Source organism: Falco peregrinus, chromosome 2, assembly GCF_023634155.1.
Source record: "Falco peregrinus isolate bFalPer1 chromosome 2, bFalPer1.pri, whole genome shotgun sequence".
Lineage (NCBI taxonomy): Eukaryota > Metazoa > Chordata > Aves > Falconiformes > Falconidae > Falco > Falco peregrinus.
This window is the reverse complement of record NC_073722.1, coordinates 117,857,256-117,881,783: the sequence shown is the minus strand read 5'-3', so window position 1 is coordinate 117,881,783 and position 24,528 is coordinate 117,857,256. Positions and strand designations below refer to the sequence as shown.

Genomic DNA, 24,528 nt, shown 5'->3' with positions numbered 1-24,528 from the left:
TTCAGCTGTGGCAGAGCACTGAATCGTTAAGCTGAGCCTTGCTCTGCCAGTCTGGCACAGTGCAGTGCTTTTGGTAGCCTGGGATCATATTTTATTCAGCTTATGGGCTCTCCCAGGAAGCGGAGCCATCAGTAATTCAGCACAGGTGACCTTTAAATGAAAGTAGTGCACAGATATATCGAGAAAGTGCAATTAGCAGATCAAGTGGCAAACTGTGCAGAGCTATAAATATTATAATTGAGTTGTGCCTGCTGTTTCCATGCACTTTTCTAAATACCCACAATAGACTGTAAATTCCTATAAATAAACGGGCTGGGAAATAAAATCCATTTTTTGCTGGAGTTGATTCCATTTGTGATTTCACCCTTGTAATTCTTTTTTTTTCCAGTCTTGTGGGAATATTTACAAAGGCCTTTCCCAGACGGGAGCCTGGGGCTGTTTTGATGAATTTAACAGGATCTCAGTTGAGGTCCTTTCTGTGGTCGCCGTACAGGTAAGTGGAGAAACGCTTGTGAATAAATACAAACAAGGCAGAGCCGTGCTGCAGGCTTTGGAGTAAGGGTAAATATGGAAAGTGCATGGTGCTGCTTTCAGTTCCATGTGTAGGCAGGTGAGGGATTATATCCCTAGATTAATCACATGAATACCACAGTGCTGACAAAATGTAGCAGTGATGTGCTGCAAACATTTCTGTCACTTCTTTTCTTCCCCCAGTTACAGCATTTGTATTGAGGCAATTATTTATAGCATCTCTTCCCGGATCAGTAAACACCATGGGTTTGTACCTGTTCCTCCTGGGGATGACACTGATGTCATTAATACACCGTGAGATAATTGCAGGGTATCATTTTAGGGAGGAGCTGCCTTGATGGATGGTGACTCAGCCTGCCATGGAGGGAGTCACCGTCAGGGAGGGGAAGGGGGGTGTTTGGGGCAGGTTCATGGCCCGCTGGACTTTTGGGGGTTACTTACTGCCTCCAGTCAGGCACAGGTTGTGTGTCCTATTCAACAAATAGGAATACATTCAAGATGAATTTTCTTAATGCTTAACCTGTCACCGAGACACTGCAGTGTTCTTTCCTCCTTTCCCTTTTCATACGGCTGTAGATTTAATTCTGGGGTCTGTAATGAGAGCTCTGTGAACTGGCTTTGGTGGGTGTTCCTGGCTGTGTGGCATCATTCCCCGGAGGAATGCATGCAGCCCTGCAGGCGCAGTGCGGTGTTTGGTGTCAGCTGGGTGACACTTTGTAACTGGAACCTGTGGCAGATCTGCAGCCCTTGCTTGTGTGCCTGCCTAGGGTATCCTGGCAGCGTGGGATTAAAGCTAGGAGAGAGCTCTTTGGGCTGTGTCCAGCTCTGTGTAGGTCTTTTCCCTGTAGAAAGATTGCTCGTCTCCTCCGTAGTTTAACCGTTCGGTGCATTTTATTGGCGAGTCCTGTGTGAAGCTCAGCCACAGTCCTTGGGGAGGGGCTGGAAGGGACCCTGCCCTCCCCACCGTGCTAGAGAGTCCTTTTCTCTTGTGCTTATACATAATCTGGCACTTTGCCGCCTCCTTCGCTGCTTCTTACTGGCTCATGGGGAAATCTGGCCGGGTTTTACAGAGAAGGAGGGATCGCAGGAGGAGAACGCTCCGCTCTGTACCCTGCCTGGTGGGTGGTGAGGGGCAGCCAGGGCAAGTGCAGCGGGTGTGAATCCCTCCTGGCAGGGGCTGAAATCTGGGGCAGCCCGGGCATAACCACAGGGCAGCAGGATGGAGGCAGTCCCTGCTACTGCTTCTGGCCCTTGCTTTGAAGGAGAGCTGTGTCGGGGTGTTGTCCAGATGCTAAATCTCATCGGTATCCTCTGAAAATGCCAGATACATCCAGCTCCTGGGGGAGTTCGAGCAGAGGGAGGGTACACAACTGCATTGTCCAGATGGAGACAGCTCTGACATGGGCAGAACTGAAAGTTTTTGAGCCTTGGGGGACTTCAGTGCTGAAAATTGAGGTGCTGAAGTATCTAAGTTCTTCTGGACCCAAGTGTCAGCTGAGTGCAGGTTTTAAGATCCTATAGTCTGACTGAGATGCTGCATTCTTTCTAGAACCCCTTTTGGATTTGGTATTGCAGAAAGAAAGATCTAGAGCCCCTAAGTTTCTACACTTTTGTAAATGTTTCAGGCAAAGATGTTGTTCTGAACCCCTCCGTGAACTCCTCACTCTTCTCATCTCTCTTTCACTCATAATTGGTACCTTACGTTATATCCCAAAGAAGCCCCAGGCAGGTACAGGGGTTTATGTATCGTTCCCTCTCAATTTCTCTTCCATCAGGTTCTAGTTTAAAGTTGTCATTGAAAAAAGTTTTTGAGGATCTTAAAATAAAAAGGGAAGCTGAACAAAAGAAGCCCAGAGATGACTCAACTGCTAATGATTCCCTCGCTCCTGGCTGGAGCGCGGCATCTGAAGAAAGCAGCACGGCTGTCATTCCATCATCATGTCTCCTGGCTGCTATTAGGAGTGTAACCATGGTGATGTTTAATTGGCTGTCTTAGTCATGCAGCTAATGTCGATATGGTTCCTTCCAGAGCAAAATTCGATTAATTGCTTAACTTTAAGATGGCAAACAGCAGTAAGGTTAGAGTAGTGAATATAGAGAGATTTCTCCCTCACTCAAGTGCTGTTTGCAAGAAGAGGCTCTAGCTTTAATAAACTTGCTCTCCTTGGAAGGTGTGAAATGAGAACAACAAAGCTGCAATCAGGCAAATATAAAAGACAATGCAATATTAGTGAGTGAAGCTGTCAGGGGAGGTTTTAGACCTTCTGCTGTAAGTTTTTGTGGTTTTGTCATTTTGGTGTTAAACTAAGCATCTGATGTCTCAAAATCTTTAAAAGCAATATCAAGTGATCAGCTTGCAATTGAGCTGAGGGCAAGTTCACTGGGAAATGCTGCTCCTTTTCTGGGCCTGCTCAAGGAACAGGGCTGGGGCTGTCACGAAGAGCAGCAGTGTGTGGGGAGATATGAGGGTGAGTGGAGGGAGTCAGGGGCCAGTACTGTGTGGGGCTCTTGGGGCTGCATTTGGGTGCTGGTTGTGTTGTGGATGCCTGGGGAACCCTGCATCCTATCCCAGGTATCTGGTCTCCTGCTAGGCTGGGAAAGAGGTGATTTAGGCTTTGGTGGTGTTCTTGCTGTGAGGTGTGTTGAAAGGTGTCCCACAGGTGATGTCAGAAGCTAAGGTGAGATGCAAACAGCTTTGGAAGTGTTTCTTTCTGAGCTGCTCTTCGTCACCCGTGTCCATCATTGTCTTACGGGGAGATGGAGTGAATTCTTGCCACTCCTCTGCACTTTGCCTGTCCTGTCTTTTCAGCTCTCTTTTCAGCCTTGTCAGAGTTTGCTTGTGATGGGAGACTGATATTTATTGCCACACAGATTTACTCCAAACAGTGTAGAGAGCTTAGTGTGGTCAGTAAAAAAAACAAACAAAACAAAACAGCAATAAGCCCCAGTCATCATGGGGCCAAGCGCAAGGAGGGCAGCACTGCTGGCTGGTGTGTTTTTCGTAGCTGAACACCAATGCTGTAACACTGTCTTTCTTCCTAGGTGAAAAGTGTGCAGGATGCAATACGAGAAAAGAAGAAATCCTTCAATTTTCTTGGAGAAGACATTAATTTAGTTCCCTCAGTAGGCATTTTCATTACCATGAACCCTGGTTATGCAGGGCGAACCGAGCTACCTGAGAATCTAAAAGCTCTCTTCAGGTGAGTCCAGGTCATGGCTCATGACCTGTGTCGCAAGTCTGGCAGAAGTTGCCTTTTGGAACATCCAGGCTTGACTTCATTTCCTGGGGGAATTCCCTTGCACTGGGGATTAGCAGATAGTTTCAGTGTTGTGCAACAAGCCTGGGTCTGGGAAGGCACTGGCAGGGCGAAGCAGCAATGTCCCTGGCGATGGGAAAGGCAGCATGTGACCTGGCTCACTGGAGGAGACCTGGAAGACAAAGCTGCAAACCCACTGCCTCTAGGACCTGTAGTCAAGAAATATTTGTTCTGCAATCCTTTCCTGCCTGTCTTTTCAGGCCATGTGCGATGGTTGTGCCAGACTTTGAGCTGATCTGTGAGATCATGTTGGTGGCCGAGGGGTTCATCGAGGCCCGAGCGTTAGCCAGGAAGTTCATTGCTCTGTACCGGCTCTGCAGAGAGCTCCTGTCCCAGCAGGTGAGCCCGCTTCTGTGGCTGCAGGGTGCAGCAACCCAGCGTCAGGCTGGGTGGGAGGTGCCTGTTCCTGTGGCTGGAGGGTGCAGTGACCCACTGGGAGATGCCTGCTCCTGTGGCTGGAGGGTGCAGCGACCCACTGGGAGATGCCCGCTCCTGTGGCTGGAGGCTGCAGTGACCCACTGGGAGATGCCCGCTCCTGTGGCTGGAGGGTGCAAGTGACACCTGTTGATCTCCAACATCAGCAGGAATGTGGCACGCTGCCACTCACCTCTGTGGCTAAAGCTTCAAAGCTTTTCTTTAATGACTGCGTTTGTGCTAGCTGCTGAGAGAAGACAAGGTTTGTGATCATCAGTGATGAAATTGTCAAACGGCTTTACTGGAGGACCTGCAGGGACAAAAGCACTTGACTGGCTGTGTTAATGGGAGAGGTTTTTCAATGGGCTTAAATGACAGCATGTTTGGGGTAGTATTCAGTGACTCTTTGCTTTCTAGTCTCTTGGTTCCTATTGATTCCCCTGCCTGCAAGGGGTTTAATGTCTGCCCTTCTCTGAGCTCAGCCTAAGAGTTCCCTGCCGTGTCAGGTGTTGGCTAAGTAGGGTCACTTCCAGTGCAAAGCTCTAATTAATCGGTTTTTTCCTTGTCAACGTTTACATAGATCAAAGCTGAGTCCAGAGAAGAGTTCAATCAGGACTCCAGGTGAAAACCCTGATGCTGGCTGTGCCAGCGTGAGGCTGGGCAGGATGTGCCTTGTCACAGAAACTCTGTGCTGTGTCTTGGAGGTCTTGGTGGAAGCTGTGGCCTCCCACACAAAGCGGTTAGCTGTTGAGCTGTGCTCTGAGGGGTCTTAACAGAGCAGGAATATTAAAGAGTGTCTTGTTGGCTTGAGAGTTCCTCTCATGCCCCTTTGTGATTGTTCATCAGCAGTGTCCTTACTGGCCTCTGCTTGGCGGACTGCCTCTGGGGCCAGACATGCCTGGTAATCTTGTGATGGGCAGGATGAAGAGGCGGCTATGTGGGGCATCGTAACAGACTAACATCCTTCACCTTGGTAACTCCTGCAGACCCAGGGGTCTGGCTGGCCTTGCTTTAGCTGCTTCATGATTTAGGTGAAAAAAAATTGCTCAGGTCTCTGGGGTGCAAGTCCTACGGCTGTCTTACTGCCAACTCTGAGCCCACATGGTGTTATGAACAGCTGAATTGTGTGACTCTTTAGTATTGTCCCTGATGGGCATTTCACCTACTGAAATGGAAATCAGGTAACTCAGCCTGATGGAGGTCTTGGCCACAATGCCAGTAACAGGTTTGGATGTATTTCCATTGCTGACCTTTCTGGCAGTTTGGAGCTGCTAGTTCATACATGGTGACGTACTATCTAAGCATAAATTCATCCCTCCTCTTTTTGTGTTTCTTTTTTTTTTTTTTTTCTCCTTCCCCGTGTAGGATCACTATGACTGGGGCTTGCGTGCAATCAAGTCAGTGCTAGTTGTTGCTGGCTCCCTCAAGCGAGATGACCCAGAGCGACCTGAAGACCAGGTTCTGATGCGCTCGCTTCGTGACTTTAACATCCCCAAGATTGTGACTGATGATGTGCCGGTGTTTATGGGGCTGATTGGAGATCTTTTCCCTGCACTGGATGTGCCTCGGAAGCGTGACCTGAATTTTGAGTCATTTGTGAGGCAGGCTGTGCTAGACCTCCGGCTGCAGGCTGAGGACAACTTTGTGCTCAAAGTAAGATCACGAGATCTGCTGTATCTGCACCACCATCAAATCCTTTGGGTTTTCTCAACCATCCTTGCTTCTACAAAGAGGACTCTGCACAATATTCCCCTCGTAGGCAGACCCTGATGAAGGACAGTCAGCTGTGCTGGGTCTGGTGCAGCTGCACCTGCCCCTAAAGCCAGCACTGCCTCGGTCCCTGAGGTTACAAAGAGGCTAAGTCCTGAAGGCTCATGAAAGTGTGGCCCTTAGAGAACAAAGCCTCATCACTGATGGCTGTCAGAAGTAAATGGTGCTGGAGGTTTGTCTGCAGGCTGAGGATTTCACCCATCATGGTCAGAGTGGCTAGACCTAACTCACAGTCACGTCCATTTGTGTCTCTGGGTTGCATCTTTATAGATGACACCCAATGGGAGTGATTTTGTAGATCTGAACTTCAGTTTGGAATGTTTGTCTAAAATCTGGGTGTGTTTTTTTCTCAGGTAGTGCAGCTGGAGGAGCTGCTGACGGTCCGGCACTCTGTCTTCGTGGTGGGTAACGCAGGCACAGGCAAGTCTCAGGTGATGAGATCCTTGAACAGGACTTACCAGATAATGAAGCGACGTCCTGTCTGGACAGACCTCAACCCCAAGGCAGTCACCAATGATGAGCTTTTTGGCATCATTAACCCAGCAACAAGAGAATGGAAAGATGGTAAATGTCTCTTCATGCTTGAATCTATAGATAAAGAAGGATGTTTTTAATGAATCTCCTGAGTGGCAGCAGGATGGCTGCTTCTTTGTATGCGGGTCTGAAAGCCCAGGCGCTTGTCTGCTGCTCACAGCCATGTGAGAGGCTGGCTTTGAAAGGCTACATAGGATGCTGTAGCTTTTTGATCATCAAATGGGATGTTTAGCATAAACCTGCTTTATCCTATTGCCATAAGAATAATTATCATATTCATTAGTACAAGTACTTACCAGTTCTGAAAGGGGGCAGGCAGTTTTTCTGGGTTGGTTGAACTGGTGATGGAAGACCGTTCCCTCCTGCCCTATGGGGGGTGTGCTGGAGCCCCCATAATGTGGCATCCCCAGGTTTCCATAGCTGGTAGCACACACACAGCAGCCTAGAAGTGGTGTTTTTCCACTTCATGTTGCTGCCCGATCTCTGTAGTACACCAGCATTTGCCAGTCTGTTGATCCTGATTGCTCCTGAGGAAAAATAAGATGAGCATTTAAAACTTGCTGAAAGATTACAGCAATCTGGAGTGAAAAATGTTCAGTTGTGACTAATATGTAAAGCCAGCTTTGATTTACGTGTGTGGTTGGTTTGGGAGGTGTGTGGGAGGTAAGGGAAGATGCTTCCATAAATCATCCTTGGCCAAAAGTTCACCAGGAGATGAGTTGCCACCCACCTCCCCTGGCCCCTGCCATAGGCTTCTCGTGACCCTTTGCTTTGCTGCAGTGCCAGGGTTAACTTCTTTTTAATTGTAATTAGGGACCCTAAATCAAAGTGACAGCGGGAAGTGTGGGATACAGCCTGAACTTTGCAGCTGGCTGCAGCAGTGACTGCAGATCGAGCAGTGTGGGTGGCACTGAACAGCAGGAGGGACGTTTTACAGGTGGCTCTCCTGCAGTTTCTAGCCTGTGATGTTTCCAGGGGTTTCAAGGCAGATAATTTTTGCATTAAGCATTCCTGAAAACTTTGTTTCTTGTTGTCAAAGTCCAGCCAGGCAATCTTCATCACAGCCCAACAAGAGGTGAGGTGTTCCCTTATGGACCAGCCCCTTTGCCTCTTCTGTTCCCATCCTGTTACTCCTTCCATTATCAAGAATTGAAAAGGTTGTACGTGTTTGCTGGTAAAAGGGTGCCACAAGGGGATCCTAAAAGTGTTCTTTGTAAAACCAAAATTTAAATCCCAAGACTGCTCTGGTGTAGATGCACAAGGTTAAGAGAGAGGCACTTTGCTGCTGTCACGGTGTATATGATGCCCTGAGACAGTTGCTATTTCTGATACTAATGGTGTTGGAGCGGTTTCCAAGGCATGTGTCCAACATGTGAGGAACTGAGTCAAGGCAGAGCCAGTGAAGTGTGTAGTGGTTTGTTTTTCTTTTTTTTTTTTTTTTTTTTTTCTTTTCCTGACCCGGTATCAGGATTGAATCCCTCTTTCAGGTGAGCTGTTCTGCATTTGTTGTGCCTAAGCTTTGTCTTCAGTCATATAATGCCACTAGCTGTTCCTGACCTTGATCACAAAGAAACAGCTTGTCCTGGGGAACAAAAAAAAAAAAAAGTGCACTTGTCACAATTCACCAGAAGAGAGGTTTTTTTTTTTTTTAATGTTTGCCTGATGTTTTTTCATGAAGACCAGCGTCTCCCTAGGTATTTTCACATGTAGAGGAGAGCGATGGTTTTGTGGAGTTTTCATTTGCTCTGCAGTACTGCTGCTCTATTCCCAGCCTTCTTGCTCTTCTTAACATTCATTATTTACTCCCCTTGAGACACTGTATCCTCTCTGTCTCCTTGATTTTACTGACATTTTGTTCTGTCATTCAATGTCATTCTGTGCTTGTTCTCCCCTCAATCTCACTAAAGCCGTGACCCAGCGTTTAATGCATCTTGATTTTCCTGATATACTTCGAGCCACAAAAAAAATATTTATGAAAATTTCCAAGGTATATTCAGATGGTTTTCTCTGCATTGTGTAATCCGTGCCTTCTTTCACCTCTGAGTATCTGTTCTTCACTTATCCCTTACGATTCTCGGTAGGAATGAAGCTCGTGTAGGTCTGCGGCCATTTTCAGTGGTAGTACCTGATGATTTTTTTTCTTCAAAGCAGACTAGACCCATATCATGATATAGTAATATTTATGTACGGATGCATAGCGTTTTGAATGCTTAAGAGGAAAGCATTAATTAGTTCTTAGTAAGTTGTAGAGAAAACTATTAGAGCAGGTGGCAACTTCTGTGTTCATCAACATGGTCCTGTCATCCTCCCAGGACTGTTTTCGTCAATCATGCGAGAGCTGGCCAACATCACACATGATGGTCCCAAGTGGATGGTACTAGATGGAGATATTGATCCAATGTGGATTGAATCTCTTAATACGGTGATGGATGATAATAAGGTAATGAACATAAGTAAAATAAGCAGGTATTCCTTGACTGTGTGGTGTGATTCAGCCTAGGAGAAATGCAGATGCTGAAATGAATCCTCCTAGAATAACGTCATTGTGTTTCTTCAGATATGCCAAACCGTATTGCCTAAAGAAAATGCTGCATGAGGAAAATAACTCAAAGCATGTTTTCATTGGAAATTCCCTTTCCTGGAGAGTCGAGCTCATGAGTAACCAACCGCAAATGTCCTGATCATAGCTGCAGGCCCTTTAAAAAATAGAGTGGAGTCACAATCCTATACCTTTTCTCCCCACCCTGAGGGAGTGCTGTTGATTCTGGGTCGTGGAAGAGAGAAGGGTTGTTCTGCTACCTGTTGGAAATCAGCTTCTTTGCCTTGAAGAAAACTGGGCTGACAGCAACCGGACTCTTTAGTGTGAAGTGCTGAATGCTTTCTATCTCTATTCCTGGGGAAGGCGTTAGTCAGTCTGTCTGTCTGCCACATGCAGGTGCTGACCTTGGCAAGTAATGAGAGAATCCCTCTGAACCCAACAATGCGGCTGGTTTTTGAGATCAGCCACCTGCGCACAGCCACCCCAGCAACAGTGTCCAGAGCGGGTGAGTCCTGGCCTGAGCTTCACACTGGGATTTTGCGTCGACCAAGTAGGATCTAGTGCCATTAACCAGTCTTTTGTTGGCCAGCTTGGTCCCTCTTGAAAGTTCCTAACCTGGGATCACAGATGCCTTTGGTGGACAGGGTAGGTTCCTGAAACATGTGGGAAAACTGAGGATCCTGACCCAAAACCCATGTGGGAAGCTGTCATCATCTTGGAGATACACCCAGAGCTGTCTGGCTGTTGATGTGTGGTCGTGGCTTCAGCGCTGCTGAGAGAGCGGTCCTGTTTGAAGCCCTGCATGGACTTGATGGACAGGGACAGTCTCTATCCCAAAGAGCTCCTCATCTTCTAAAGAAGTGCATGAAATATAGGAGAAAGGAATGAAGGTGTCCCCTAGTTTTACACATGGGGAAACAGGGCCCGGAGCAGTAACATGACTTAGGCAAGACAGTGTTCTGAATTTGGGGCAGGGTCATGAAAGATGTCCTGGTGTCCTGAGTTAAGTCTCTTCACTGTTAATATTTCTACCCTGCAGTGAGGCAGGAGGAGGGGGATGGGTGATGGAGCACCCAGCTGTATTTGACAGGGTTTTAGTTGTGTGAAAGTAGCTGAGAAATTCTGCTGGAGGAAAGGAATAGCCTGTGCTGTGTCCTTACTGTACGTTCTCTCAAACCCTACAGGGATCCTGTACATCAACCCATCGGATCTGGGCTGGAATCCCCCGGTGAGCAGCTGGATTGACAGGCGGGAGATCCAGTCTGAAAGAGCCAACCTGACCATTTTGTTCGATAAGTACCTGCCGATCTGCCTGGACACCCTCAGAACAAGGTACCACCTGAAGAGTGATTGTATCTCTGCTGGGGAGGGCAGGGGGACACCTGCTGCTTTCAGACCAGCGGGGCTGAGCTGGGGCTGTGCCGCACGTGGTGTGGGTGCCTGGTCTCCTCCTTGCCCCGAGAGCCCTGAGCATCATTGGCTTAAGCTCAGAGCAACAGCGGGGTGGGGTAAGGGAGCTGACGCTCCTGCCCATCCTTTGTTGGTCAGATCTATTTTTCATCGGATTTTGATTTGATTGTTCCGGTACTATTTCTGTCAGTTCTGTGTCTCTTGGAAAGTAAATCCAGGAGATCCTCAAGAGAAAGACTTTTTGGTCTCCTGATGTATCAGGCTAGACCTGAGTTCACTCCGCAAGTTATTTTTCGGTAGAGCAGATTTCAGACCACTGCTGAAGGACTTTTTTCAGTACACAGTGTGGAAGGTGACTAGAGCAGATCCTCTTTTATCCTCTCCCCACTTCTTTCTCTGCCCCTTGGTGATGAGAAGGAAGCTGGTGTTTGTGGGAGAGGGTGGGATTGCTTTACAGGTAGCTCTGTCTTGAATTTCTTTCCTGATCCATTTGAACAAAACTAGAGTCAATCTATATGGGCATCCAGCCTGGCCGTGTTTCATGGTTGGACACCAATCCAGTGAACATGAAGAACATGGGTATTTGGAAGGGCCCTGGTACTCCTTGGCTTGAGTTAAATCCAAAGCAGCGCTCACAGAGAAGTTGTGTGGTTCTTGCTTATCATCCTGGGTGACAGGTCTCTTACTCATACTGTGGGGAGGACGGGCCACTTGGGTGAGGGAGCTTCTCCCATCCTCTGCTTGCTTCCCATAGTTGCACTTCCATTAAAATAAAAGAAATCAACGTACAATTGAGCACGGGAGTTCTTGAGCACAATGGGGATGTGTCAGAAGGGGCTGCATTAGTGAAGGCAGAGGCCTTTGGAAGTGGGAGTCAGGCATCTTAGTAGGGAGCTGCTCCCTGGGTGACCAAGCAGGTTACAGCTGTTGGCAGCAAAGTCCGTCAGGCATTTCCCACTCTATTTGCTGAACATTGTGTCAGACTGTGAAATCCACAGGATTAGCTGCAGTCAGCCTTGAGCCGAGAATTTTGGTAGCTTACTTAATTCAGAAATTGTAGAACCAACCTTTCAAATAGCCATAATTACTTTATGGAGGACTTCAGTGCTCCTACAATATTAGTTCGGAATTCTGTAAGTGTAGCTTAAATGAATGTAAAATGGCAAGATGAAAGGTTTTATTTTATTACTCCTCTATTTGACCGCTTTTGAACTCGTCGTGCTCGCAGGAAATCATTGCCTGTAGCAAGTCTTCCATTTTACTTCTTTCAAGAGGATCAAAGTTTTCAAATGCTTGAAACTTCTGATTACTGTTATTATGTGTATATGTGCTGGTGCCAGCAGGTCCAAGGGAGAGAATGGGTGTTCTCTTCATTGCTGTACCTGGGAATAAGACATGCACTGCTGACAAGTGGGATGCTAATGCTCCGAAAAAGCATTTCTAGGCTTACCTTCCTGGATCGTGACCTGGACCCAATTGTTTATCCTGTGGTGCTGGACCCAGTTATATTTCCCATGTTTTCAATTTCCATCCCTTAGATTTAAGAAGATTATTCACATTCCTGAGCAGAGTATGGTTCAGATGTTGTGCTACCTCCTCGAATGCCTCCTGACCAAGGAAAACACACCTCCTGACTGTCCCAAGGAGCTTTATGAACTTTACTTTGTCTTTGCTGCTGTCTGGGCCTTTGGTGGATCAATGTTTCAAGACCAGGTAAGAGGTAAGGTGCTGCTTCAGCATCTTTTACACAGGGCTTTTTTTTTTTTTTTTTCTTTTTAATTTCCAAAACGTAGTACTATGTCAGTAATGCTGTTTTCCTGGGGCTCTCTTATAGGTGATAATAAACTGCAAGCCTGAACACAACAATTTCTTTGGTGAAAGACCTCATTCTCCAGGGTGTAACAGTCGAGGAGAACAGCTGAGGGGTCAAGTGATGAAGGTGGAAGGGTGTTTGCTTGTGCAGATACATTTCACTGGGGAGAAACATGAGGTTAATTTAGAGAGGCCTGTGGATGTGCCTAATGTGATCAAATTAAGAGTGATTTATCAGATGGATTTATCAGTGGAGCGATCTTTCAGCCATCTGACAGCGCAGGTAGACGTTGCACGATGTAACATAAACCCAGCTGTGTCACCACTGGCTTTTATTAAAGTGGCGGCCAAGAATTATCTGTCCTCAGTCTGTGGCAGCAGTACGTGAGGAGGAGGGCTGGTCAGCAGGGCAGGGTGGACCTTGGGGGTTATGTGCCTCCACAGAAGTGGAAGCAGACAGTGGCTCAGCTCTTTGAAACACTCTTTGCTGGGAGCATGCTGGCGAGGTTGAGGTGGATGGTTGTAGGCACTCGGCTTGAGCTCCCTGCTGGGCAGCCAGCTTTTGGGCAGTTTCTGGCATGAGCTGCTGGGCTCAGTCAAGCTGTTGGTGGGTGGATGTCCACAGCCAAGACTGCAGTGCTGGAGCGCACAATCTGGAGACCAAGGTCTTCTTGAGCCAGGAGGATTAATCAGCCTGTGTTTCACTACTAGAGTCTCTGATGTTCAAAGTACGCTCATGTCCGAGAGTCAAAGGAAGACGGGGCGCTACTCTCTGTGCTGCTTCCCACAGTACATCCCTCCTATGGAGTGATTGCATTCAGCCTCTGAATCCGTCAGCTTGCGTTAGGCAAGGTGGCTGTGATCTGTTGCATGGTGATATTATTATAAGACAGTTTTCTCGAGGTCAGCACTTGATACTGCACATTCAGCCCCCTTTCAGGTCCTGCTCCTATGGGGAAACACAGACAGTCCCAGCTGGGCTGGAACACAGCAGCTTTGGTGGGAGCTGTAGCTTGTGAGCAACAGGGATCTTGGGAAGGATCTTTTCCAGACTTGCCTGGGGGAAGTAGGGTTCTACTGCTGCCTCTGACCTCCTCATGCTCTGTCTCTCCCCAGCATCTTGTGCACAGGAGAGAACTGAGCATTTTCTTTCAGCCCCATGCCCCGTTCTGCCCAGTTTTCTGGCCACGTGGTTCAGCTTGGCACAGCGGGGCTGTCTCTTCGTTTCCAAGTAATTGGAAAAGCTGTTGCTCTATTACAACTTCCAGCTGTTAACAGTAGTAACGGACAAGAAGACAGCGGGCTGTGTGTCAGAGCCCTGCTGCCGACATCGGGGCCACCCTTGGCTCCATTCCACAGTTTCAAGCCCGTGCTTGCAGGATGGCTTTCCACCCTCTGCTGGCATTGCAGCTCCCAGACTGATGGAGATTTTTAATGTGACTGGTTCAGAGACAGGCAGGAGAAACCTGAGGCACTTGTCGAGGTGTCTAAGAGCAGGTGGCACCTGAAGACCTAGATTTTAAATACCAGGTTTTCAGCAAGTGGCACAGGGAGCAATGTGAGTAGCTGCAAAGCCTGCAGGTGGAAGAGCATTCGGCACATTCTGCAGCTGCTTGCTCTGGTTATGCTCAGTTCCTGCTAGGAACCTGTTGGGTGGTTGCATCTCCTGGTCAGGGGGATGCCTCATCCCCAAGTCAAAAGCATGTTATCTTGATGTGTGGGTCTGCCCAGTGACAGGACATTGCTGCCAGGGGCTCAGGGATCCATATCTGGTCTCTAGTGGGCTTGGGTCTAGTGAGAGGTCTCTCCATGGACCTGGTACCAGAGATCCTTCCCCAGCTCAGGGAGAAGCACTGCTGTTCTGGGAGGCTTCTCAAGTGCTTGCTGGGGTCTCTTCATGTTTTTTGCATGTGTCTCACTGCCAGACCAACAGCGTTTGCTAGACATTTGCTTTATGCCAAGGAGCAGATGTTTCAGGAAGCAATAAACACCACATGTCAAGCTCAGCTTGGTGCTCACTTGGTGCTATCACTTCTCTTTGCCACTGAATGACGTGTGCAAGACCAGGTTTCTTGGTTCTTGTGGAGGACTTAACCCTCCATTTCCTATGTGCCAGCCAGGAAATACGCAGCCTCCGTGTTGTCAGTGCAAGGTAATTTAAAAGAAAACCCAACAAAACAAAGCCTGGGAAGCACTGCTGGTCCTTGCTTCAGCAGTACAAGCCACTGTCTGTCTATCCTTGAGCAAGGTGGCTGGAGTGCGGTCGTGTGGCAGATGGACGTCATGTTGCCTGCACCGTAGCAGTCAGCCCCTGGCCCTGCAGGCTCCGCTGCCTGCCCAGCTCCCTGGGGAGCAGGAGCCGTGGCACACACTCGCGCTGGGCTGGTGTGTGGGCTCAGCATCCCTCCGGGAGGTTTGACTTTGAGGCTGGACTGTACATTACTGCTTGTGATGCTCTGTAAATGTCAGAGACGAGCACGAGGATACAGCAGTCCGAGTGAGGGGAAGCCTGATGAAAAACGATCCAATATAAAATCTGTTTATTGCTCTCCATTGAAGGTGCCCTTCGTGCTGACCTTTTGCTGCTGAAATGTCAGGAGAAACGGTCTGGAAGGCTTCCCGCTACTTGATGCTTGTTGGTGGGTAGCTGGGCCCCTGTACAAAAACAGATGATAGATTTGCCATTTCCAGGCTCTGAAATTAGCGGAAATCCATATGGAGTTTTTATTAAAGAAGCAGTTTGAGTTCGACACTGTTCTGGCAATAGAGCTGGGGCTGGAGCAGCTCCACTTAAGTGCTCGGTTTGGGTGGGTGGGCAGCCTGTCACAGTGTAGCTGCAGGCGGTTTGCCTCTGCAGGGCAAGGGCACCCTTGTGAGAAAGCTTTTAGCAGTGATGCGTGTCCTTCTTCTGCAGGCTACTCTGCTGCTGCTGCTGGGAGTTAAAGCAACAGGAGAATGGAGAATTACAGTTATTCTGCCTCTCTGAATAGCATGAGACTGCAAAATCGTGGATACTAATAATGTGTTTTTTCAAAGCCTCTGGTCTTTTGATGGATGGTGGCTCAGGAGATTTTTCCAGAGGATGCTCAGTTCAGTTCAGCTGCACACGCCGGTTTCCTGGTGGAGGCTGGGCAGCCTGTGGGCAGTGTGCTGGCGGTCCCACCTCGGCTTCTGGAATGGGAAAGCACTGCCACTATGGGGAGGAGAGACCTGTGGGTGCCCCAGGAAGAATCTGTGCTGTTAAAACTGTCTCAATTATGCACACAGTATTTCACAGGCATCTTTTTAACAACACTTTCCTCCTCCTTCCCCCACCAACTTCTCTCCAGGGCAGAAGGCTGTAGTCCCTGCTGTCTGCATGGGAAGATGCTCCGGCACAGTGACTGGCCCAATGCCATACAGGAGACCCAGGGCAGGGGAGGAGTTTTGCGAGTTCTGACCCAGCATCTAAAGCAAAACTGTTACCCTGGCTCTTAAAAAGTTCAGATGCTCCATGTTCTCCATGCATGGAGGGATATAATGGGGAAAGAGAAGGAAGTGGGTGCTTCCAGGGTGATATGGCAGCATGGAAACACAGCAGAGCCAAAGGGGCACGGTCCCTCTCTGATGCTTTAGTACACTGTTGTCTGCAGTCCTGCTTCCTCAAAACATTGTGGCTTGAAAAGAGGCCAGATGACAACAACTAAGTATTAATAGAGTGGTGTGATTTATGGGGAAAGGCTTTAGTATGCATGCTTTGACTAACCATGACCACAAATGTAGACGGATGTTGTGTCCTTGTCTGTTGGAAGAAGTAGGCACAAAGAATCAATCAAGTGGTCTGTTTAGTCATAGGCACGTATTTCTCTTTTTCAAATTGATCCATCTATCTAATCTCAGACATACCAAGAGTGATCAACACAGAGGATGAATTATTTGGGTGAATAAATAGGAGTGATGAGAAGGAATGAAGAAAATGAAAAATTAGGCTTAATAATAGGAAAAAGGATAAGATTGTTATGCTGTGGAATATACTTTAAGGACTAATCCCACTCTGGTGGACTGAGATAGATAACGTTCTCCATCACTAATGAATTTTTCCAGATTAGCATATTTTCTCCACTTTTTGTCTTGCAGCTTGTGGACTACAGGGTGGAGTTCAGCAAGTGGTGGGTGACAGAATTCAAGACTATCAAGTTTCCCTCTCAGGGCACAGTCTTTGATGTTTACATTGATCCAGAAACGAAGAAGTTTGAGCCTTGGTCTAAACTTATTCCCCAGTTTGAATTTGATACAGAAATACCATTACAGGTACATGAACCTTGCATGCTTTTTGTCTGGGAGGAGCACTTGCATTTTAGTGGCTGTACACAGGCATTTCAATGAAGACTCATTAAAGGTCGAGCACTTCATAAGAAGGATGGCATCCTTTATGAGGTATAACTACATTACCCATCCTTCTTTACTGTGCTTTGACTGCAAAGACACATCCTCCATCTCCCAAATATGAGTGATGGGCATGAGGGGTGGGCTCAGAGCCACTCCAGGGACCCAGGAGCTGGTGTGGCCAGGGTGCGGGATGTGAGACAATGTAGTGGCAAAGTCCCTGAGACACCATGTTGTCATTCTGCTTGGCTGAAAATAGAGATGTTTTTATGATTTGGACAAAAAAATAAGAGTTTCTGCAGGCAGTGAATTGCGTTTGCCAGCTATTCTTTTCTTTCCGTTTAGAAATGCCACAGCGAGCAGATGACTTGTAAAAATTGTTACCGTTTTAGCAAAATGCATGTTGTGGGGAGATCCAGTTGCTGCTCCCAGCATCCAGCTGTCAAGGTTTCATCTGTACAGCAGTTGGATTTCAATGGCTGGCAACAGTGCATCGTTCCCTTCCTAGTGCAATCTAGAAACTGGGGTCACCGCACTTGTTCCTGGCTCTCCCAGTTTTCCTTCTCCCCAGAACGTGGCTGTGGGATTGTGGCAGGGATGGGGGATGCTTACCTGCTCATTATGCCCCTCTCAGGCTTGCCTGGTGCCTACCACTGAGACGGTCCGTCTGCGTTACTTCATGGACAGGCTCCTGGAGCGCCGGCGCCCGGTGATGCTGGTGGGCAATGCTGGCACGGGTAAGTCTGTGCTGGTGGGGGACCAGCTCTCCTCACTGGACACGGATGCGTATGTGGTGAAGAAGGTCCCGTTTAACTACTACACCACCTCTGCCATGCTGCAAGGTAAGGAAACAGCTGAGTCCCAGGACTTCTGCCCAGCAGGTTACCCCACTCCTGGGGCACCTGGTGGGGTTTGGAGCAGGGTGCGCACTGTGGTGCTCAGGGGAAGAGCCGTGAGAGAGCTGCCCATGTTGTTTGTGCTGTGCTGACACCCACATGCTCTTAAGTCCCACTGTGAGACTCTCAGGTCAGCAGACCCTCCTTTGAGGAAGGTGGCATTTTCCAGTGTGAGGATTTGAATGCTGAGCACCACAACTCTGATTCAGGGCTGTTGCAAAGCACACGCTTAAAATCCACTGCTGTTTGGTACAGCCCACGGCTCCTACTTGACTTGAGGTGTGTCTTTAATATGCTTGAATTTAAGCCCATGTTGAATAGGATGAGTTTCTTGGCTAGCATCCAAACTGTCCTCAGGGTGCAATGATGGGAATTGCATCCCAATTAGCAGCTACGATGGTGCTAATGAATATGTGCAGGGTGTAAGCCAGGGCTGCTGGTACCTGGTGCTGTCCTCTCTGTCCTGCTGCACCCCAGTGTGTTCCCATGGCACAGGTCCCGCATCCCCACCTCCCCAGGGAGCGCAGGGCTTGCTGACCCTGGGGGTCTCAGAGCCCCAGGGAATTGCTGGCCCTAGGGAAGTCCATAAGAATGTTGCTGATGAGGAATTTGGCACGTTATGGAAGAATGAAGTTTGAGACCAAGAGAAGGCCACTCTTGCTCTGTAGTCTCTGCAGAGACAAAGAGAAAGGAGGGAATTCTTGAGAAGTGGCTTATTTTGGAATGGTGTTTTCACTTTGAGTTAACCTAAAGAGAGAGAAAATAATTTTATACATGTGTTTATTAACAAGGAATGAAGCAGTCTGGTTTGTTTTGAGTTGCATGACAGCTGTGAGTCACCATAAAACAAAACGCTTCCTTTATGTAGCTTGGTTTGATGAAAGTGTCCTGAAATCCCTTTACTCCCCCAGCCCTATAGCAGACCACCATCTGTGAAGCATCAGCGAGACCAAGGGTCTATCCTTCACCCCCTGGGCTGTTCCTGGCCAAGTGGTGCTGGGGGGGGGGTGGCCATGCTCACAGCCCTGATGGATGCCAATGGCAGTGAGTGCCTGCGGCTTTGTCCGTGCTCTGCCAGGCTCCCAACACCACAAACATTATAAGAAAGTTGTTGGAGCTTAACGCTGCCCTCGGACTGATCCACTTGCGGAGGGGTGACAGCACAGGCTTAGCTTGAGCTGTGCAGCCTGGGGCCAGTTCAGCTTTCTGGGGCAGGTTGGAAGGGTTTCTTGTCCTGGTGGTGCCCTCCCTCCCTCTCAGGCTCTCCTGCCCGTGCCCATCAGCCCCGCGGGTGGTGCCTATGCCTTTGCCTACGGTGTGGATGCAAATTATTTGGGTTCTTGTCCTTCAAGGAAAGAGATGGGTAAATTCTCTCTCCTTTTGGCCAGTCCTGCCACCCTGGGTGGTGTGATGGCTGTAACCTCCCTTTGCCCCTCCCAGGTGCCCCTTTTCCTTTTCTCCTGGTGTGGGGTATCTGCAAAACACCCTTGAGCCAGTAGACGGGCTAAGCTGTCTGTCCGCCCAGCTGCCTGGGTGGGGGAACATGTGCTTGTTCATCTCCATCTGGACAGGCCAGTGGGTGCAGGTGTTGAGATTTCTACAGGCAGACGTGGCAGCCCGTCCTTATTTACTCTGGCTGTGAGCTATGGACTGAGGCAGCCACTTTCTTCCTCCGCAGAAAGGAGCCAAGCCATCTCGTGTGTGGATGAAGATGTAGCTGTGAGATTTGCATTGGGAAGCATGATTTATATGGCTTGGCCCAGTTCCCTACTGCTCATTTTTTTTGGAGTTAATTTGTCCCTTTTTGTGTAGTTTGTCAGTTGGCTGCTTTTTTTCCCCAGCAGGCACCTCTTTAAATTTGTAAAGCATGGGTACTAAGCAGGTTTGGGTTTGGGTTTTTTTTTTTTCTTTTTTGTACTTAAAAAAGAGCCTAACCTGAAAGCCAGTAATTTCTTAGGCAGGGTGCCTGTTGGTGCAGAGTGTGCACCCTTTAGGGGAAACAGGTACATGGCTCAAACCATCCTTGCAGTCCCTGTGGCTTACAGAATGGCCATGTGCATAGGGGTTAAAAGGAGCCAGGCATTCTCTCCCCTCAAGCCTGGGGCCAGTTTGGGGGTTTTCTTTGGTGGATTGTGACCAAATACCATTCTCTGTGGCATTTGTCGCTCTGTCAGCCCATTGCCCTGGACCTCCCGTCTGCTGCTCTGTCAGCCCATTGCCCTGGACCTCCCGTCTGCTGCGCTCTCTGCTTTGTACCCTCCTGGACCTCTGCTCCTCCTTGCTGCTGTCACTCAGCACCTTTCTGCTCCAGATCTGCCTTGAGAAAACGGCAATAAATATTATTTATTTGGTTCCCCCCGCCCCTGCCCCTTGATCAACAGCCAGCAAGCAAGAGGAGTTGCACTTGCAAAGTCTCTTTGGCAGTGACTGTTTCTTTCAGGTGCTAATTTGAGCATGTCAGGATCTGAGAGGCAGACACGGACGTATTGTGAGATATAGCTTTGAATTAAAATGCAACTTTCACAAACATGTCACTTGATCCCCAGTAATTGCATTTCAGTGTGATGAATCTCCTGCATACTTGTTTAACCTCAAAAAGGGCTGATTTTATATGTTAATTAAGGACTAATTAAATTTAAATTAAATGCTTATTTGAAACACTTAATTTAACTTGCTGCCAGATATTTCAAATATTGTGGTTTTATTGAAGGGGGAGAGAGACTCCACTGAGGAAAGATTCATCATTTTTCTCAGCACAGTTCATTCCTTTGTGCAGCAACTGTCTATGACAAGGAATCAGTTGAATTTTGAGTAGTGGGAAAGACAAGCTGTCTGGAATGCACCGAAGCAGTAAAAAAAAATGATGTTTTAAAAGATTTGTGGTCTGAAAAAAGCAGAATAAAAATCTTCCTTAATAACTTTTGCACGTGATAATGAATGGCTTAAGTGTACATTTTCACAAGGAGGTTTTTATGAAAATTCCCAGTCCCATTTACGTTTACCAGTCTTCCCTAATTACAAAGATCTGCTACTTACCGTGGTGCTCTGCAGCACCTTATGGGTCTGTTGACAACCCAAAACTCTGCAAATGAAACGAATTCTGCCTCCATCTTCAGGAGAGCAGTGACCCCCTGAGACAGTGGATGCTGCTGTTTGCTTTTCCACTTACTGAGTCAGTAGAGGTTGCCTGGGCTGCAATCAAAGGAATCAATGGCCTATAAAATATTATGTGCAGCAATGTGGGATGATTTTTATCAAATATCAGCCAAGCATTATAAATAATTCTCACATTTTATAATCTACAGCAATGCATATCCTCGGCCTTCTGCTAAAACAAATTAAAATCTTTCAAAGCTTTGAAATAAGAAACTTCTCTCCATGCTTTCCCTTGCTTGTGCGTGACCCTGCTTAAAGCTAGGTGGCTATTTGGCAGCTCCTTTTGGAATTGAGTTCTGTCACTTTGTTTGGAGGTCTGAGTAATGCTGGGGAGGAGATCGGGAACTTTTATTTGGTGCATTTAAATAAGAAATATTGATTGTTCTGAAAGTGTCCAGGAATTTGCCCCCAAAATCACCTATTTCTTTTGTCTAAGAGGGGAAAAAAATGTTCTTAGATTGACAAAACCAGCTTTGCTCATGGGGTTCTGTGCCCACAGCATCTTCCTTGCTCCTTCCCAGTGCCCAGCCGTTGCTGTTAATGGTGTGGTCATGGTATCGCTGGGGCAGGCAGCAGGGGATATTCACTGCTCTGTTGTACAGATCAGAACAACCGCAGCAAGCACAATTTCATTTAAAAAAAAAATATGCAGAAGAGATTCAAAAGGCTTTATCTTGCATGAAATGCTTTGGTTTGCTCTGAAGTAAACCTGTTTTATAGCAGAGTTTTTGTTTGCTGTATTTTGTTTGAATGGAGGAATTGAGAGCTTTCTGATTTGGGTCAAGTGACACTAAAAAGCTGCCCAAGGGTCCATGCCAGCCCCGTGCAGGGCTCCCAGCTCCTCTATAGCCTCACCTTAGGGACAGCCACCATCCTGCTGGTGAGCAGCATCCAGTGCCAAGACCCGCTCTTCTTCCCCCAAAAGCAACGCAGAGCCCAGGTGGCAGCTGAAGGGGACAGAGGCTTCCCCCTGTGCTGCTCGGTGAGCCCTGCCTGTCCTGCACGTAGCTCGGCTCCTCCTGGGGCTGCTGTAGCTGCATGAGGCACTGCATCCAGCTGGGTTGAGAAATCATTTTTTGTTTTGCAGCAGTCACTCCCCTGGTGGCTTAGCTTTCCACCTCTGCCTCCATACAGGCATGCTTGAGAAACCTCTGGATAAAAAGGCTGGCAGGAATTATGGCCCTCCAGGTACCAAGAGGCTTGTGTACTTCATCGATGATCTGAACATGCCTGAAGTGGATGCTTACGGGACGGTGCAGCCCCATACGCTCATCAGGCAGCACCTCGACTACGGCCATTGGTAGGAGGCTGCTCGGGCATCGTTGTCCAAGACCTTTTTGTTCAGCTCCAGTGGTGGGGATGGGGTTTGAGGAGATGTCAAAGTGTTGGGTCCCTCTTCCCACCCTGTGTTTGCCATTGTATCCTGCTGGGCTGCGGCTGGCTGGGAGGCTCTGGGTGACCCCAGCGTTGTGCGGCTTTGGGGTTTCCCCTGTCCCCAGCAAGCAAACTCACCTGCTGGTGGCATAGTTGGCAGGAGCTTTGCTCTGCTCGTGCTGCAGTTTATGACAAGCCCCAGTGCAGAGCCTGCAAGAGGGGCATGATGCTCAGCCTCGATGCCCTGTGATGCTGAGTAGAGGAAGGCCATGGATTTGGCCACAGCTGTGAGGACGTAAGCTGAGACAAACTGGCCTTGCTGGGAGGATCTAATGTTGATTTCAGTCAGACAGCAACAAACAAGCATTTTCTAGGCAGAAATAATTTGAAGGAAAAAACGACAGTGTTCTGGGAGGAGATCGGTGCATTTTAGACTGCAGCCAGCCGTGCCGTGTGGGACAGGAGCGCGTGCAGCTCTCACCATGGGGAATACGGAGCAGGCACTCATTGCAATTGCCTGTCTCCTCGGCTGCATGCATGCCTCAGCTTGGCCGAGGGTTTCCCAAGTATGGAGACAGTGGAGTGGAGGAAGAAATTTTGCTCTGTGGGTGTTGGGGAAGTCTGGCAGAAAAAGGGCTCTGCCGGAGGCATGGGGGACACGGTGCACGGGTGTCCCCTCCCAGTCATGTCCAGGCTTTCTGCCTGCGCTCTCGTTGCACACTCGGTGCCTCTCTTGCAGCCCAGCGGGGCTGCAGCTCACTCCAGGGATGGTGAGGAGTGAGGTGGGCAAAGCTTGCTGCTACCCAGGGGCTGCCCTGGCCCCAGCAGCCCCCCCGCAGGGTCCTGGGGCTGCACCCTGGCTCCATCGGCAGAGTCCCCCTCCTTCCCTACAGGCAGCGGGTGGGCAGCTGCCCCCGGCAGCAGCTGCCTGCTTGCCCCTGACCCAGGCTAGCTCAGATCACAGCCGCTCCTGTGATTTTTTTATTTTTTTTTTACCATTTCCATGCAAGTGACATCTATGACCTGAGGGCTTTGCTCACTGGTTGTTACTAGCTGGTGGAAATAATATTAGTTGCAGGTAGTTGAAGCTGAAAGCTTTCCACCAGGAGCAGGACTTGTGTGTGCCAGGCTGTGCTACAGATGCACAGGCGAGCCTGGGCCCTGCCTTGGCGAGACGCAGGATGTACCCCCCTGAAAACACGTGGAGGTTGGCAGCCCATGGACATGCACCGTGGGAGAGGCAGCGGCAGTTGCTCGGGCTGTGGTCATCGTGCCACTTTTCTTTTGCCCAAAGGTACGATAGGACCAAGCTGTCACTGAAGGAGATCATGAACGTGCAGTACGTGTCGTGCATGAACCCGACTGCGGGGAGTTTCACCATCAACCCTCGCCTGCAGGTAAAGCCCTGCGCCATGGCAGGCACGTCACGGGCTTCATTTTGGGGTGGATTATTTAAGCATGAGGTAGAGGCAAACCACTGGCAGATCTTGCTGCTGTCGTTTTATCAGTCAAAATGGCATGAATCTGTCGAGTGACTAATTCCTAATAGTGAAGCAGCAGACTTGCTTCCCTTGTTTGTTTTTTCCCATGTTCTGCTGCTCAGCCACAGAAGTGGCAAGTCATCAGCCAGCTTTACACCTACTTTCAGGACAGCCTCCTCGTTCATACAGACTGATTTTTGCCTTCATTTAGTTAATATTTACCTCTGGAACATAGTTCATTAAAGCCTTTTGGTTTCTAAAATTTTCTGATGGAGTGGGCAATATATCCTCATTAAAAAGAGGTGGGGAGGGGAAACCCAAACAAAGAAAACCAAAGAACCCCCTGCCAAAAAAACAACATAAGTGCTGATGGTAACAGAAGTATAGACTTGGGAAGAGATCTTAAACATCAGTGCTTTCTTTTTGGGAGCTGTGAGGATCTGCCCAGGCTGTAGAGCTGGTTATTATCAGCTCTGATGTTACGTACCCTTTCTCCAAGCCACGAGGCTGTGGTGGCAGAGCCTGGTCAGAGGCAGCCTGGTTGTTCCCTGCCTGCAGACCAAAACCACTGAGCAGGTCCTGCTGGCATCAGGCAGGGACAAATGGCATCCAGAGGGATGGTGCCCTTCTCGGCAGCGTTGCCGTGCTGTAGGATAAAGCTTGGCATGTGAACAGTAGTGGAGAAATACCCTGAGAAAGGGATGCCCGTGCAAGAACAGCCATAACTCGGTGGGGTGGCTGCCCCAGGGACAGATCCTGCTCGTAGGGAGGGACCTACTGCCTGCTGGGGAGCCAGGATAGTGGGAAGCAAATTTCACACCTTTGTAGAGAAACCTCATGACCAGAGTCAGCCCAGGCCCTGGCTCCTCTTTAGCAAGATGGGGTGTTCAAATGAAGTGTCCTCTGGCTGTATACAGGCATCCCCTCTG

At 48.6% G+C, this 24,528-nt stretch overlaps 1 protein-coding gene across 1 annotated transcript in view; it reads left to right on the top strand.

The window, feature by feature from the left end:
* The window catches only part of DNAH9 (dynein axonemal heavy chain 9), a 186,023-nt gene that overhangs the window by 41,800 nt on the left and 119,695 nt on the right, over positions 1-24,528 (top strand). The window contains exons 28-40 of the mRNA XM_055796132.1: positions 389-493; positions 3,574-3,731; positions 4,049-4,187; positions 5,628-5,915; positions 6,386-6,596; positions 8,879-9,006; positions 9,502-9,610; positions 10,290-10,437; positions 12,054-12,228; positions 16,444-16,617; positions 17,327-17,534; positions 21,879-22,044; positions 23,413-23,515. Coding sequence (XP_055652107.1) covers positions 389-493; positions 3,574-3,731; positions 4,049-4,187; positions 5,628-5,915; positions 6,386-6,596; positions 8,879-9,006; positions 9,502-9,610; positions 10,290-10,437; positions 12,054-12,228; positions 16,444-16,617; positions 17,327-17,534; positions 21,879-22,044; positions 23,413-23,515 — 2,112 coding nt within the window. The remainder of the gene's footprint in view (positions 1-388; positions 494-3,573; positions 3,732-4,048; positions 4,188-5,627; positions 5,916-6,385; positions 6,597-8,878; positions 9,007-9,501; positions 9,611-10,289; positions 10,438-12,053; positions 12,229-16,443; positions 16,618-17,326; positions 17,535-21,878; positions 22,045-23,412; positions 23,516-24,528) is intronic.